We start from the raw sequence: 17472 nt of genomic DNA on the forward strand, positions 1-17472 counted from the left end.
CCTGTTTCAGTACACATTGATTAAGAGATGAAAAAAATAGATAGTATAAGGCCACAGAAAGCCATTGATCCCCTGGTTTTTCTGATGCACTACCGAGCCCTTTTTTTGCATTAAAGCGAATTGGCTAGAAGCAGGACTGGTAGTCATTTAATATGAGTGACAGCAGCTGAAATTAGCCATTTATTCACTGATTGCTTCTTGTGAATGTGTTTATCTGAGTGTGAATGGAGGCACACACCGGATACACATATGGTGTGACATAATGGCATACTGCGCTGTGTGTCATCATCCAGCGTACAAGTAAGTGTTATTAGGCCTAAGTAGGGAATGAATCATGCAGTACGCTATCATTTCCCCTTGTGTCAGTGAAGTGGCTTTTTTAGAATCAATGAATGGTGTAGATGCATTGTACACAGTTTTTCCAATACAATAGTCAGCCTGTCACTGAGATGAAAATGACTAGAAAAGAGTAAAGTCTTTGTTGTTGATGCTAGAATCACATTAGAAATCTGGCAGCTCACACCAAGCCAGTATTTAGTATTCTAACCCTGATTATCTTGGTTTCGAGAATGCAGTCAGCTAATATTTTATAAAAGAAAACTCTCCTACAGCGACACATAAGCCTCTTTCACAAAATTTTCAGGCAGATTACTAGGACAACCTCTGAGACAACAGTGATTTTCACTGTTCACACATGCACTACAATCAGAAACATTTCAATTTTGTGCTTTCAGACATGCATAGGTGTGTATTTCAGGGGGGATGCAGGGGACACATCCCTATCAATAGTTTGAAAACGTGCATTCATTAAAAGGAATTTTTCCCTGCAATGCTACTGCTTCCCTTGACAACACCGCTGTAGCAGCATTTCTCCTAAAAATGTTACAAACATTAGTAAACGTTTGGTTTAGATGGGGAGTGGCACCTGGGTGTGTGCATGAGGCACGACATGACGTGTATTACATTGCAGTTTCGTAGATGTTTCCTAATTTGTTCAGAAACAATACAGTCTTTTGCCATTTATTTGTCTTTTTTAGACATTTTTGTTGCTGTCTTTGTGTAAATGACTCCTCTGCTTCATCCTCGGATGTTTGTTTTCTTACAGTTGTCATCAACACATCGACTTTGTCACTGTGACCTGTCCAGACAATTACAAGCTCAACTTACACATGGTCTCAATCGGAAATCACACAGGCCCAGTTTTTGCCTGGTTCCCTTCAATGCCTGAATCAACTGATTTGGGCACTTGAGTTCTCACAAATAGCTCCTGTGGGTAATTTCTCAATAGTTTCAGGTTTGCAGTACATGTGTAAAAGGGGGCATAGGTTATGAGGTGGGAAATTTGTGGTACAGATTTCCCTGAACATTAGTCCCTGCACCCATTCACTCATGCAGGAAATGTTCCTGAATATTTCAGGGACAGGCTGCATGTGTGAAAGAATCTATTCATTATTTGGCACAGTGACATGTTTGACTTGTAAGAACATTGTCTTGGGACTGCATGTCGTGCTGAGGACCTTGGCTAGTGAAGTCTGACCAGCATTGTTCAGTTCTTTTCCTGTAAACACCACTACAGAAACAATGGGGTCCTTGGTCTCTGCTTAGTACCGCACACAGAGAGACACAGTAAATTAGTTTGAAAATTTAGCAGATAAAAAGTCAGAAAATAGACAGTTGTAAAGAGACCTTATAATAAATAAGAGAAAGAAAAAGTCCCCCGCAGCTGACCCTTTTCCCCTTGACATTGTGTTAATTATAGAAATGACGTTACAGTATTGGAGAGGACCGCATAAGAACTAGAAATGGGAAACCCATGGTAGCAACATACAAATGTACTTTAAATGCTCCGTGAAGAGGTTTTCTGGAGCATACATCTTCACATGAATAGTCAAGTTACTCTAAGAAACTACTGTAGTTTTATTATGTGGTTTCTCCAGGGGGTACATTCCTTCTTCCCAGCTTGTAAAAAGAAACTGAAAAATATAAAACATCCTATCTGAATAATAATAATACATTGGATTTATATAGCGCCTTTCAAAAACTCAAGGTCGCCTATCTTGTCATGTTGGACCAAGAACAGCCTCTTGATGCATTGCAGTTGGACTATCGGAATAACACACTAACTGCATGTTTACTGAGATTTCTTTTAATAGCCTGAAATGTTTCATTCTTCCAATCCCCCACATGTTTACACATTGTGATCTAAGCGTGCATGTATTTGCTATGATAACAAGGTGGAGGTGCAGTGGGGAGCTACAGGCTATGGAGAAGGAGAATATCCATTACATAAGAGATTAAACTGAAGGAATCTGAGGTATGCATCCAACAACACCAGCCAATAATATGAAAGCCTACTTCATGAGCCCCCCCTTCATGTGTAAGAGCCTCAGCAGGGCGGTCGACTGTTTATCCCTTTGATGTAGGCTTGTAAAAAGGTAACAAAAACACAGCGTGGGACTGCACGTCAACTCATATAGTGGCATTAACCACTGCTGTTTTAACTTTGCAGCTGAGCCACAGTAACAAGAGGTGTGTGCACAAGACAGAGAAAGTGAGTGTTACAGTTAGTCCAAAGTTTTGTATAAACTCTGATAGAAAGCGGCATCGGCCTTGTTGTTATTACATATCCTGCCACCCGCTGCTTTTACTCAACCACACTATTCTAATGGACCGCTGCTATTGCTGCTGCACTTCATTACAACAAACAGGAGAGTTGGAGGGAGACATACAGTGAGACAGAGACAGAGACAGACAGAAAGAGAGAGAGAGAGAGAGAGAGAGACAGAGAGAGAGCGAGACAGAGACAGAGACAGAGAGAGAAGGGGGGGGGGGGATTATTGCTGTTTTGGTCAGCTCTCTGTTTAGAGTTGAGTGATGTTTCAGCTCGGTCCCCCTGTGTTTCATCCATCCACGTGCTGTACATACCTGAGTGACACACACTCATCATGATGAGGACAGTCACTCTCCAAATCCCTCACACACACACACACACACACACACACACACACACACACACACACATTTTTTGCCTTCTCTATTTTTAATAGATGAAATGTGTGATGCATGTCCTCTTCCTCACTGTGCAGTCATCTGTAGGAAGGACTTTTTTTTTCCTCCGCCTGCACTGATGTGTATGTGACACACATCTGTTGCTTTAGCTGGAGGCGGCGAGAGCAGGCGAGAGGATTGAAGCTTACACTTAAACCATTAGCATACGCTCGCAGGAATGGAGGGAGAGATAAGGAGGAGAGGTGGGTGGACATGTAAGAAAATGTGGAGAAGAAGGGGGGGGGTGTAGAGAGGTACTGTATGGAAGGAGAGGAGTTATTGCTACAGGTCAGCCTTGATCAACAAAAACACACATGGACGGGCTCTCAAACGCAAGTACAGTAACAAACCTCAAGGCAAAGAAACTTAAGACTGACAACATTTGTTTGTACGTGTGTGAAACTGACCTCTGACTCGGGCATAGCAGCAGCCACACTTGGCCAGGACTTTACGGAACAAGTGTTGGCAGCCACAGCCTCGGTGGTGGCGATGGTGATGGTGGCCCCCTTTCATGTTGTTGAACCATGAGCAGAGGTGGGCATGGCCCGGCACTCTCTCTGTCTCCCCACCACCCCCCTTCTATCTCTCTCTCTCTCTCTCTCTTTAAGTCTCCCTCTCTCACCCTCACACAAGTGGAGGTTTACTCCTTAAAGTGTAAATCCCCAAAAAGGTGTCAGTTGATCCTCCTCCTCGGTTGACTGCAGACAGACTTAAAGCCCACATCCAGACCGAGAAGCAGAAAAAGAGTCCCCAAAAGCAGCTGCCAAGAAGAAATCCAACCTCACAGGGGTTTTCAGATGGTGATAAGCAGCCGAGAAAACACTCCAGCAAGCATATCGTTATATTGAATGTGCTCCCCTTCCTTCTGTCTCTCTTTTCTCCTCTGTTTTCTATTTGGCGCTGAGCTCTCGCCTCTGTGAACTGCCTGGTCAAATGACAGACTAGGAGACTGCTTCAGAGAGAGAGAGAGATAGGGAGGGAGAGAGGAAAAGAGAAAGAGAGAGAGAGAGTAAGGGGAGGGGTGAAAAGGGTGGAGTCTGCAGCTCTAGTTGCTGGCTATTCCAGGATAAGGTTCCCACTCCCCTAGTTTTCTCTCTTCCTGTCTTCTGTTTCTCTCCTCTCAGCTGTTTTTTCTGTGCTCCCTCCTGTTTCCTTTGCTGCTGTCCCCAACTATCCAACTCTGAGACCAGACGAAATGCCCCCTCTCTGATGGAAATCTAGCTCTCCTTGAAATAGTAACGCTGGGGTCTGTAATGATACATAAAGCTATTTACAGTGGAGAGGCTATGTTGGGCTGAAGGTGTCATGTATTTCCTGGTAACGCCAGTCATCAGAGGCAGCATCTGTAAGTGTATCAAACTGACAGCTTAAGAGTGTGTGTTCACTCATATAACATAGAGGGCTTTCCTGGCCCCAGTATTGATTTTTGTGTCCATTTATGATCACGGGGCCAGCATAGCAAGTGTTTTTTCTTAGTGTTTCCATGGAGCAAGCAAGCGATCTCAAATTTCACTATGCTGGCATGTCATTGGCATTCTTTGTGTGTTTGTGTGTGTGTGTGTGTGTGTGTGTGTGTGTGTGTGTGTGTGTGTGTAGCACTAGTGATTTAACCTGAATATTCATTAATACTGGGGCACACAAAGAAACCCACAGACTGAAGAAACCCCATATTTTCTGGGGAGATGAAACTTTTACTGACCCTCTGAATGAGTAATCATTTAGGAGTGGGCAAAACAGATAAAGTCTTCAATGTATGTAATTTCATTTCGCGATTTTATATCGCTAAAAGTCTGTTTTATAGAAACTACATTAAAGGTCCAGTGTGTAGGTTTCAGAGAAATACACTGGCAGAAACGGAATATAATATAATGAGTATGTTTTTAGTCTAGTATCATCTGAAATCAAGAATAATCTTGTTTTCATTACCTAAGAGTGAGCTGTTTACATCAACATGAGGAGCAGGTTCTCGTCTATTTTGCACTCCCAAACACTGGCTCTAGATAGGGCCATTCACATTTTTGTAACAGCCAGCGTAGTGAGCAGCCTCTCCGTGATGAGCTGAAGAGCATTGGAGAAACATTTGATTTATGACATGAACCTGCTTTATTGAGTGTTTTTACTGGATTTAATCACCTGCTCTGTTTGTTTTTAGGAGAAAGAAATCTCTGCAGGTAATTTACCTCCTGGTGAAAGCCCTGTGCATGAATCTGCAGTTACAAAATAAAGTTACAAAATAAAAACATTGCTGGGCTAGCAGCCTGTCTGCCACAAGACAAACATCATCAGAGAAACACTTGTAACATGAAACTGCTTCATTCAGTGTTTTCACCCATTTTAATCACCTGGTCCGTTTGTTTTGGAGAGGTATAGACATCTGTGGATAATTAAGCTCCTGCTTCAGAACCTCCCTGTATGTCTGGATCTGAAGTTATTGGTGAAGAGCTGAGCACAGATTAGCAGGTGCTGAGCCAGCAGCCCATCTGCCATTGAAGAAACACTGATTTTCAATGTGAGACTGCTTTATTAGGTATTTTTTACCAGCTTTAATCACCTGGTCTTTTTTGAAGGGGCAGAGACCTCTGTGGATAATTTGTCTACTGCTGAAAGCCTCCTGAATTATGAACAATGAAGGAATCCCAACCAGGACTTCGCACTTGGCACATGGGAGAAGTTTCAGCTGGTTGCACTCTGCAATCCTCACCGCTAGATGGCACTAAATCTCAAACATTTCTTTTATTAAAAAAAACAAACATGCATACTATAGTAAAAAAATACATGGTTATATATGTTTTGGGCTAATGAAGAACATGCACACCTGGAAAATCAAGGTAGGCTTTTTCATCAAATTGATGCAAAAATTCTGTAAACCCATTACTACAATAAGGCAGTCTTGCTCTTACACCAATAGTTAATAAGGTACAGTCAGTGGAATACCAGTACAGAAAAATCTGACAAATTTCTCAGGATATATATTATTGTTATCATTATTAGTATGATAATTAATATATGAAAAGTACTCTCATCATATACAGCAAATATGAATATATTTAAGAGCTTTGCACACCAGTGCCTTTACTAATGCCATTTCTTGATTTTTTTCAACTCTTAATCGAAAAAACAATGTGTTTGTGAGGGTGTTTGATACAACACATGCATCTGTGTGCAAGACTGAATGAGTGCATACATGAACCTTAATGACATGAGCGTGCATATCTTATGGAGGGGTTGTATGTCTAAGAATTAAATTGCATCACTGAATCTGTGAAGACACACACACAATCAGCCTTCTTTATAAAGCTTTTTATCATGATGATCACGATTATGTTGAACCTGGAAGCTGCAGAGGTCTAAGCCCACCATATTTAGATGTGTGCTTTACATCACAGCATATTGAGGTCAATCAAAACCACATTATGACTCATCAGCCTTCTTTACAGATGAACTCAGAGTCTGTTGACAGTTCCAATGAAAGAACTCAAGACATCACTGACTGAGGCAGGAAAGTTAAAAGGATTGGTGATGATGCTATTGTGAAATGCTACGTGTTCTGAAATCAACCAATTATTTTGTGACCAACAAACATCATTTCTTCAGCCTGAAGCTGCTGCACTATGACTCAGTATGTGATCTCATCTCATTTTTGCAGCACTCATCACGCCATTCTCCTCTCACACAAACTACAGTCTGACCACATGGAAATCACCACCTGGTTACAGCAACAAAGACAGGCACCCACTCAGGTTCCTCTTCAGGGGCATCAACGGAAACAAGAGAAGGCTGAGTATCAGCTGGCACTGAACCAACAAACACACAAGTATGCACATCCCTGAGGTACACTGTCAAGCGCTTCAATGGTTGGCAGGGCTGTCTCTGCAGCATCCATCTCTCCACAGTGACAGGGTGGTGGCAGATTGCCGTCAAGATGTTTCTGTTGTCTACAGGAGACAGTCAGCTCAAACAGAGGCCTAGCTGCCTCACCCATTAGCCACACAAGTGGAGTACACACACATGCATTACAGTTTACTCTCACACCATCACTCATCTAAACACAGGCCGGACTAAAGAAACTACAACATATAAAAAAAGAAAGTTATTCACAAAAGAAACCCCACAGTGACAGATATGTTATCTATTCTCAGATTCAGACAGCACACTGGTTTGCCACATGCAACTCTTTAACACAGATACATCTCTCCCTTCATCTCTCCCTTTCTTTGCTTTTAATGTATGCTTTAAGTGACTGTGATTGAAGGGGCAATTCATCAGAGGAATATTGAACAGCACTGCTGAATGTCTCCACTTGTCTGATGCCGACATGGTTGCAGCACTGTCGAGGCATAGGAGCACAATTTAAAGACGGGTTTAGAAACAATGGATTTGGCAGCAGAACAGAAGGTTTAAAAGATAAAACACAGACACCAAGACAAGAAGCCGAGGGCAAAGCATTACAAATTGAACGCATGCGCCTGCACCATCGTTCTACACAAACACCGAGTACACAGCAAAGAGATAATGAAGAATACACTGCTCTTGAGATGCATTCAAAATTCATGAAGTGAATACAAGGGAATCTTTTCATCTGCTCCTAAGTAAGAGGAGTGTGTTTCTACAAGGTACCCAGTAGGGGGCATTTGTACTTGTTGCATAAGGTTGACTGGTTGGTTCATTCACTTTGCATGAAGATTTTTGTTTTATTTTACCACAGTTGATCATTTTTTCTGCAATAACAGCATGACCAGTGTTTGGAATATAACAAATTTCATACATTAATACATAAAATTCATTCCTTCTGTGTATCAGCCCTGACGTTCAAAACCTTCAGTATCACTTCCTCGATATGAAATGAAACCTTTGAATAAGTGAGCATCGAAATTGGCCCAGGAAACATGTATGGAGCCCTGAATATTAACAGAAATATGGAAAAAATGTTCCTCCCCTGGTTGAAGAGGGGGGAGCGGGAGATGTGAGGTGAAGCATGCATTAACACCCATTCATCTCTCCGCTTTTATCTCCCTCACTCCTCCTCTCTCTCTCTCCATCTCCCACACGAGACAGACTAAAGATGATTCATCCGCACACGTATGCTTGTGCAGATGTGGGGAGAGAGAGAGAGAGAGACAGAGAGAGAGACCTGGACTGCCACAGTGGTAGAGGATGGATGAAATCCATACATGTACATTCACACAGGACTGGATTTAAAGGCTTGTCTAGAGATAAGCACGCTAGATGGATGTGTGTGTTTTTGTCTGAGCCAAGCTGGCCAAAAAGGGAGAATGTATCGTTGTTTCACTCTGTAGGAAACAGTCAGTCGCATTTAGGAGGCGTGGTCAGAGAGGAATCTGGAGTATGATTTATGAATGTAAATCAGCTTGTGTAGATGCATTTTCTAATGTTCTTTTATAGTGACATGCTTGGAATACAGATACGTCAACCCTGCTGAAGTGAACCCATTCATAATGTAAAGATTTGATGCAGTTGAACTGCAGAGGAAACAGGCAAATACACAGAATTCATACGATATAAGCATGCATACTCATAGCTACAGCAAGTCTCAGTTCAGCGGATATGCAGTTGCTTATTGCAGTGTGTTCCCTAACCCCCCACTGACATTAGCCTCTCCTCACCCCATCAGCCAGCTGAAATCCTGCCAAAATATGCTCACTTAGATTTTCCTTCCTCCCTCTCCCTCGCTTTTTCTCCCTTAGTTCCTCTCTTTTTTCTTCCACCCGTCATCTCTCAGCTGAGCGCCAATTAAGGCAAACTGGCATTCTGGACAAGCCAGTGTGAGGGGGAGGCTTTTGGTTTTTGGCTGAGGTCCCATCACAGAGCAGAAGTCACAGAGTAACTGTCCTGTTCTCTTCTCTTTTGTGCCGCTGGTCTGCAGAAAGCTGCTGTTTTTGTCTAATTAGACCAAACCACACTGCTGGCATACACCAGGGAGACGGACAGGTGGGTTGCTCTGTGTGTGTGCGCATGTGTGTGTGTTTGTGCATGTGTGTGTGTGTGTGTGTGCATTCATTTGTGTGTGCACTTTACCATAAGTACCACTCAGTACCTCCCACTGTTAAACCTCACCATGCAGCAGCTCTCAGGCAGCAGGAGCTCTACACTACACAGAAGGGAGGTACACCAGCCATGGAGACTTGTTTCTCAAAACATCCATGATATTCACGTACCACCCACAATTACAAGCATACACTCCAAGATACACTTTGTACATTCACACGAACACATACTCCCTATCCATCCAGCTCATCTTTTTTCAACAAAGCCACTGTGATAGTACTCAAACTGTAGCTTGTCAGAGTTTTCCTCCTCTACCTGACCCACAGCCTCCCTCTCTTTATCTCTCTGGAACGGGTTTGTGAACCTTGCTCTAGAAGCAGCACTGCAAGCGCTGAGACTCTGGGACTGCTGCTGACTGTGTTCAAGGCTTAAGCCTGAGGTAAAACACCACCCAAAGGAGAAAATTTTAATTAAGCAAAAGCAACCCCAAGGACCACACATGGAGAGACACCGCTGCTTTATCTTTGATTAATAATTACAGAGACCAGAGGTTCAAATGTCAAGGGAAAGAGATTTTTTGTTGGAAAAAGAGATATAAAGATAGTGTTTCTGCTACAATAAAACACAGTTTGAATCATGCTGCAAATCCTTATATATGAACTGATAAAATTGTAAACCAGTGTTCCTGATTTTTGATGTGAGTATATGTGGCACATTTTGGAGTATATTATGGTGTGCAGATATATGTGTGCATATGTGTGTGCCTCTAAGACTGTGTTTATGTGTCTCCATCTGCCTCTTTCCTTCCAGGTCAGTCTGTGGTCTAAATGCCAGCTGTGCTGTGGAGCAGTGACCTGTGAGGTGTCTGGCCTGACCAAGCCTTCCAGCTATCCCTCACTGACCCACTTCGCTGAAACGCAACATGAACTTTGACAATTTAACTCCACAAAAACACACTTTCAGCTCTTTTATCCTTATTATTCACGTAAAAAGACAGGGTTCACGTGTTTCAGCGTCTTTAGCACTCTCAGTCAGGACAGGCCACCTAAGGGTTTACATATGATAGACCTGTGATTTTCTTTTTTTTTTTTTTAGAGCAGCTATAATTGATATTTTTACAAAGATGTTTCAAATGTGAAAGGGATTGTTCATAGTGATACACCTAGAGAATTTCCACCTGAATCTGCAGCTCCCTTCAGCTTTACAGAGCTTTATAGTGAATTCAGGCTCATTGTTAAGCTGTCTGGCCTGCAACTTTACTTACTCTCTGTGCACTCATAGTGTCGTTTTCAGCCCCAACAAAAAGTTCTAAAAACCACCATTGTACTGCTCAGCACCAAACAGCAGACAGACAAAGTTAGCCTCTATGGTCAACACAGTGCAGCATTTTGGAGCTAAAGAGCAGGATATTTCCCCCAAGAGTTTGTAGATACCAAAAACTATGCTAAAAGAGTGAAATCGCACATAAAGCTGCAGTTGGCAAAAAACACTATTCCAAATGAATAATAGTGCAGGTCAGTAACTTCTGAATTTGTACATAAATAGTTTGCAGACAAGTTCTCCATTAAGTGAAAAAGGTAAAAGATATTTGTCGTTTTCATCCATGTTGGGTTCACAGCTCAATTCCCCCGTGAAGGGGGCAAAATGTCTGTTGTTGCACGCTCAACAGCAAGCTTAGGAACTTGTACAATGTTTCTAATTCAAGGCAAATTGAATCCATGTAGTAAGAAGTCCACATATACTTGAGGTTAAGTGCCATTATTTCACAATAAGTTCTGATCAGGTCAAAGGTGCAGATAACAGAATCATGACTGTTCTTTATCAATTGTTTACAACACTGGAAGCATTGCAAAACTGATATGGAGTAATGAACTACTTTGACATCACAGTGGAACACAGACAGTACTTGGTATAGCTTTTTAACATAGTATGACAACATGGTCATGTCTGACAAAAGCCTTTAGGCACATAAGAAACATTTGCTATTTATGCGCTAATTATATTTTCTGATTAAGAATGTAAAAAGTCATCTGAAGGAGTGCATCTACTCTGCCTTACAATAGAGGACACGTGAGATAATATAATCCCGTGAATAAACACACACACAATTCCATCATTAACTTGTGTTAGGTAATGCTGTCTAATTTCTGGCCCTTACAACACAAGATGATGCAGCTTCAGGTTGAGCTCTGCCCATTTAAGGTCACACACACAGTTCAGTCCTAGGGTCCTCTGGGATCAGCACTCCTCCTTGGATGGCACACTCTCCGAGTCTGTCCCGAAACCCGATATGGACAAGGACATGCATCTTCCACATAGTTTACCTCGTATCTACTCATGAATATGGTGAGTAATGTCATTTAATTTGCACCCCAGTGAGGTGCTGAGTAAAAAACAGGGTACATAGGCCTTCCAAACTTTCAATTTGAGATCTCTCTGTTCATCAGGAGACTGAAAAAATGTTTTTAAGAGATTTGTAGAGACTAAAGACATTTAAAGTTTCTCCAAATTCTTGTTATGATCTCAAATATTTAAAATCTATTCAATATTTCAAGATTATATTTGTGGAAATGTGTGTTTAATACTGGAAAAAACACTATACTTGTGTGCTGACTGTGAAGACTTTGTGTTACAGAGAGTATTATGCAAGGGTTCATCATTTGTTCCCATAAATCATCATCATTTCTGTATGTCTAACAGAATATTATGTTTCCTATAAATAACACAAATAATTGGCACAACTTTCTCTACTCTAATAATAACCATGTGTTGTGTGCAAATGCGTACATTGAAAGTTAAACAGAGATGTCTATAGTGTGTGTGTGTGTGTGTGTGTGTGTGTGTACATAAGCAGTGTGTACATGCAGTTATGGGTCAAATGCAGCACTTCTTGTTTTCTTTTTTACTGGTTCACTGCAGTTTCCTGTTGATGCGGCTTTATGCATTTTACCTTGAAAAGACAACATCATAAAAATCACAGAGTGTTTGGACACACATAGCCATCCATCACTCATCTGTGTTACGAAACAGGCACCATACACACATAATGTTTGGGAAGAGTGAGAGTATATGGCTGCTGGGAGTTTGTGGAGCCAAGAGACAGAAAAAAAGAAAATGAGATTTGAGAGAAATATGACCAGCAGGTCTGTGGACTTGGAGAGGAGGCCAGGTTTAAAATCCACTGCTGAAGACATTGCTTTGAGGAAAAATTAAAGGAGATGGGGATTGAAGAACAAAAGGGAGACGGGAGGAAAAACAAAGAGAAGATGATCAGAGGAAAAAAGAAAGCCAAAATCTAGTAAGGGTTACTACCAAGAGGAGGGAGGAAAAGTAAGCTGAAAATGAGTAAAGGGGGAAAAGGGATCTTAATTTGTGGAGGTTGGCACTGTCTTGTGCTTCCTGGGAAGCCACTACCAGGCATGTTGTGTCTAATATACAACAGATGGCCCTTTTGGCCCCGTGAACCATGTCTTTAAAGAAAGCAGGGGCCTCTCCTCTTTTCCCGATCTCTTCCACTAACACAGCAAGCGATGGAAACAACACTTTGACCTCTGCCAGTCAAGCCATAGCTAAATGGAATCACATGTCTCACACGTTTTACATGTTTGAAGACTGACCTTAACAGCTAGTATAATATTGATTACATAAAAAATAATTTAAAAACTATTTCTTGGCAAGTGCATTAAAGACATTCATAACAGACAAAAAAAATAATTTAGACCAGGGATATTCAATTACACATTCAATTGGGCTGGATTTTAAAACCAAGAAACCAAGATGGGCCGGACATTTTTAACAGCTTATTCAAACGTTTTTTAAAGCTTTTGGCAATGACAATTGTTAGCAAATCCAAATGACTGTAGTAAAACAATATCTATGTGTATCATTTTACTTATGAAATAAACTAGAATTACCACCTTACAATTGTATGCCTCGAGAAACACTTATGTTGCACTTACAGTTCCAGATCCATATTTTTGAGTTCATGGATGCTTCACACAAATCTTCCCCCCACAGCACAGAACATCTCTCCAATCAGCACAGTTTCAAGGTGGACACTAAAGATTAGCGTAGTTGTCAAGATGCCATCTACACATGCTGGTAAGTGATAAAAGGATAGTCTTGAGATTAAAGCATTTTGTTGAGATAACAAAATTAACTTATGATCTCAAGATAAAGGCATTGTTAAAAAATAATTGCAAGCAAGGCCTGTTTGGGCTTTAAGAAGTTATTCGGAAAATTATTTTCAAAAACTTCTCAAATTAAATCTGTTCGTTTGGACAATAAAAGCACGAATCATGATATTGCATTATATGAATTTCGCCATGGTTCAATTATATAAAGAGCCGGTAAATGAAAATACGTCTTGTCCAGGCCACTCTGTGCTGTAATGTTTGTATCTTGTTGTGGTTCATATGTTTTTCCGCCTTGTGTTTCATTGATTTTCCATCCAATTTCCCATCCGGAGGAAACTGGGCTATGCAAAAACAATTGAGCAAATGAGCTTGTCTGGGACCTGGAGCAAACAATCTCCCTTTCGGTCATTGACGTTCCACATGGCCCTGAATAATGCATTTCTTTACTTTTTCCTTGATTTTCTGAGCGCTGAGCTGTGCACTAAAATAATATTTGGCAGCATTAACCTCAACAGCACACCCCATCTGAGTATGAGCATTACAGATAAGCATCGCTGACAGCCTCCTCTGGCCTCAATCACACCCCTTCTGTACACCATGTACTCTTCTGTACAACAGTTAGTGATCCAGCCACATGGTACTCGCCACCAAAACCCCCTATATATACACACACACTCTCTTTAACCCAAACCCAGATCCAGCTACAAAGGTCCTTTTGTTCCATTCCACTCAAGGAAAATGGCAATGCACGCAAGCCTTTCACAGCAAAATCAGAATAAGTGCAACCAACAGTGTTAGGGTAGAAGGGGAAGGGAGTTCAGCTGAACATGTTTTCCTGTCGCATCTGGAAAGTGTTGCATGTGTATACACACAAGAGCTCTTTCTCTCTCAAACGTACTTATGTATGGTACATTAAAGCAAAGCAATTTACTGCTATCAGTGCTAATAGAGGATATAGAGGGTGGAGTTTAATGAAAGGAAACTGCAGACACTCAGGTGACTCCAATCTGATATTTTCCCTGAAGTTATTACAGCCTAATGACCACCATCAGATATGGCAGATGGGCCTGTTTTTATCCAGATTCACATATGGCCAACATGCAGGAGCAGGCTGAGGTGAAACTAAAGGCCTGGGCAGTAGCTCACGTGGCATATACACACCAACACCCCCTTTTACACCAATATTAGTGTGTTTAAACATGGGTAAACCCACAAAAATCAGCTATAGACTCCTTTGGCTAGTAAACCAGAGTTGTGTGCACTGCTTTGCAGCTGACAAGTATGTCTTTCTGTGTGGGTTCTTTTTTTTTTTTTTTTTTTGGTGTGCCACGTTCAACATCACGGGCAGGCACTAAAACAGGTTAGTAAACAGCAGAAAGCGGCATAGATATATATCTTACTTTAGTCCTTCTTTCAAACTTAGTGCCGACTAACTTGGATAAATGTTTGAGCACTGCTTGGATGGAGACAGACAGCATTTTGTGTCAGCACGTCATTGCCTTTTGCTGGAAAAGGAGCTAAAATAAGTGCGTTCACCCAGGTGTAGGCTTGGGCAGTAAGTAATACTTCATACCTTCCTGAAGTTTCACCAAGGTATAAGGTATATGACGGTATAAGTGTGCAGTGCTGATACGTGCTGTGCACTACATACAATGAGTTTAATAGAAAGAGGAGTCCCTGTATTTATGACAGTATTAAAAAACATAACTTCAGGATTTCTAAATACCATGGTATACCGTAATACTGTGATATCGTGAAGCAGGAGCTAAGTCGGAAGGCAAAGCATTTTACTTATCAGTCCATCTATGTTCCGACCCTCACCTATGGTCATGAGCTTTGGGTAGTGACCAAAAGGAGGAGCTCAGACATCCAGAGGCAGCCTGGAGTGGACCCACTGCTCCTTTGCATTGAAAGGGGCCAGCTGAAGTGGTTCAGGCATCCGATCAGGATGCCTCCTAGGTGCCTCCCATTAGTGGTGTTCTGGTAGGAGGTCCCTTGGCAAACCCAGAACACCCTGGAGGGATTACATATCTCATCTAGCCTGGGAACGGCTCGGGGTCTCCCAGGAGGAGTTAGAAAGCAATGCTGGGGAAAGAGACGTCTGGAGTGCTTTGCCCAAGCTACTGCCCCCGCGACCCAGCCCCGGATAAGCGGACAAACAATGGATGGATGGATGGCTGGATATACATACATACATATATATATGTGTGTGTATATATATATATATATATATAGAGAGAGAGAGAGAGAGAGAGAGAGAGAGAGAGAGAGAGAGAGCGAGAGAGAGAGAGAGATGTAGATAAAACAGCAAGCCACACTGACTGAGTGGCTGAGCAGGCTGTGTCAGACACTGCACAGAAATCTGAGACGTTTCACACAAAGAATCAAAGCTGAGTCTGGAAGTTTGCGTTTCGGTGAGTCTCTTAACTCTGACTGGTTTGGTCAGGGCCAATGTTTGGACTAGCATTGTTGGTGTGGGGTCACAAAATGGTCTGTCACGCTCAGTGCAACCGTTTCAGGTCTTACCTGTTCTTTCTCTCCGCTCTGGGTTTTCTGTTGTAGTGGCCTGCTGCTCCCACTCCAGCCCCTCTGGCTCCCACTGGCCCTGCACAGGCCCCTTCTCCTCCTCGCTCGATGGGAGGTCCACCTCACCCCCCTCTGAGATCTGCACACAGAAATGCCTTTGTCAGCGGTGGAGCCCTGCTCTCAAGGAGGAAATGATGGTAAGATTGTACAGAGTGCTTATGGTCACATAACCACAAAACATTATATCAGTGGCCGTGCTTTTCCACTTTTCACTGCATCTTTTCCATCCTTTTCTCCATTACGCACTGAGCAAGAATGCAATAGAAATCGCTGAGTTCCAACTTCTGCCACAGAGCTTGGATAAGAGCTGCCTCTCAGACAGCAGTTTTGGTCTATTTAAAACCCAGCAGCACCAGTGGTCAACAGAGGCAGTTATCAGCCTTCTGCAGGGATGGAGGAAGATTCTAATCACCATTGTGTTTTTTAGCACTCTGCCAGGAAGGAAATGATTGATCAAGATAATCATTTTTTTAATTTTTCAAAGCGAAAGCACATTTTCAAAGGGAAAGCCATTTGGGGTCTTTTGGGACATCTCTGCATCTCCAGTCATGTCAACGCTGCAGTTCAGTCGAGTTCATTGGATGCAATTTGTGTATGAATATACGTCAGACTCCATAATGCAGACCCTTTTCTACTTTTGATGGCAGATAAAGGGAAGGAAGAGAGAAAATGATTGATCATTTGCAGGATTGCAGTGGAGCGTTAGACCTGCATGAGTTTGTTTATGGTCGGAAGGTTTAATCACCACTACTCTGCTTCCTGTTCCCTTGAAACATCCAAGATTCCTCCCGAGCACTGAACGGAGACTAGCAATCCTTCCGTCGCTCTCTCTCCTCTCTCTGGTTGTGCAGCTTGACCATTTTAGGTTGACTATTATACAGATGACAAAAAATAAACTAAACAATATAGGCAAAAAATAAGCTGGATGTCATGCTCACTTAAGCATTGAAAAATAACTCCATATGAGCTTTAGTTTTGAGGCATTATGCATTTTATATTATCAGCCAGTAAATACTCAGACAGATCTACAACTCACCCACTGCTGACTGGGCATGGCCACAGAAGTAAGCACATCAGCCATGGCTCCCAACATCTGGTCAGTGCGTCCCTGATTCTTTTGCAGAGCCTTCATTCTCCCAAACAACAAGCAAACACTCCTCAAATTATCCTCCTCTGCTGTTGTGACCCTGTCCCTCTCCGGGCCCCCTCTCTCTCTCGTCCCCTTGTTGTCTGCTCCTTCTGCTCTTGTCTCACGGCGCACTGTGCCACAGTTTGGAGCTGAGCCACTGCAGCCCGCCTTGTTTTAGCCTGACACACAGGAAACCTCATGCGTGTGAATAATTGATCCTGGAAGAAGGGGGCATGCTCCTGTCTGGACAGGAGCCTCAGACCTGGTCCCTCCTTGTCCCTCACTTAGCTCCCCCAATTCAGACACAGGTGAGCTTGCTGGAGGTGTCTTTAACTTTTGCTTCGTCCAGTGAAAATATCTGCCTTCTGCTGTCAATATAAGCTTCCCCTGGACACTTTTCCTGGGCCTTCATGAGCAGAGTCAGATGTCCTCTTCTTTTGTCATCCCTCTAAATAAGTCTAGACAGTGTGGAAGTATTTCTCAGTGAGGCTGGTCTTCCACTACCCGTCTGTCTGAATGCTGAAGCCGCGACTTCAAGGGTTGAGCACATCACCCTCCCTAAAGTCT

General features: G+C 42.4%; 1 protein-coding gene across 3 annotated transcripts in view; it reads right to left on the reverse strand.

The window, feature by feature from the left end:
• The window catches only part of arhgef25a (Rho guanine nucleotide exchange factor (GEF) 25a), a 54093-nt gene extending 36925 nt beyond the window's left edge, over positions 1–17168 (reverse strand). Inside the window, exons 1-2 of one of the 3 annotated variants that reach the window (XM_042491801.1) lie at positions 16813–17168; positions 15717–15855 (exon numbers count right to left, since the gene is read on the reverse strand). In XM_042491801.1, the coding sequence (XP_042347735.1) occupies positions 15717–15855; positions 16813–16908 (235 nt within the window). In that variant the 5' untranslated portion in view covers positions 16909–17168. Of the gene's footprint in view, positions 1–3455; positions 3964–15716; positions 15856–16812 lie in introns of those variants that run through there. The other 2 variants (XM_042491802.1, XM_042491803.1) reach the window with 2 other exon arrangements.
• Positions 17169–17472: the final 304 nt, after the last annotated feature.

The sequence above is a fragment of the Plectropomus leopardus genome, chromosome 8, assembly GCF_008729295.1.
Source record: "Plectropomus leopardus isolate mb chromosome 8, YSFRI_Pleo_2.0, whole genome shotgun sequence".
Lineage (NCBI taxonomy): Eukaryota > Metazoa > Chordata > Actinopteri > Perciformes > Serranidae > Plectropomus > Plectropomus leopardus.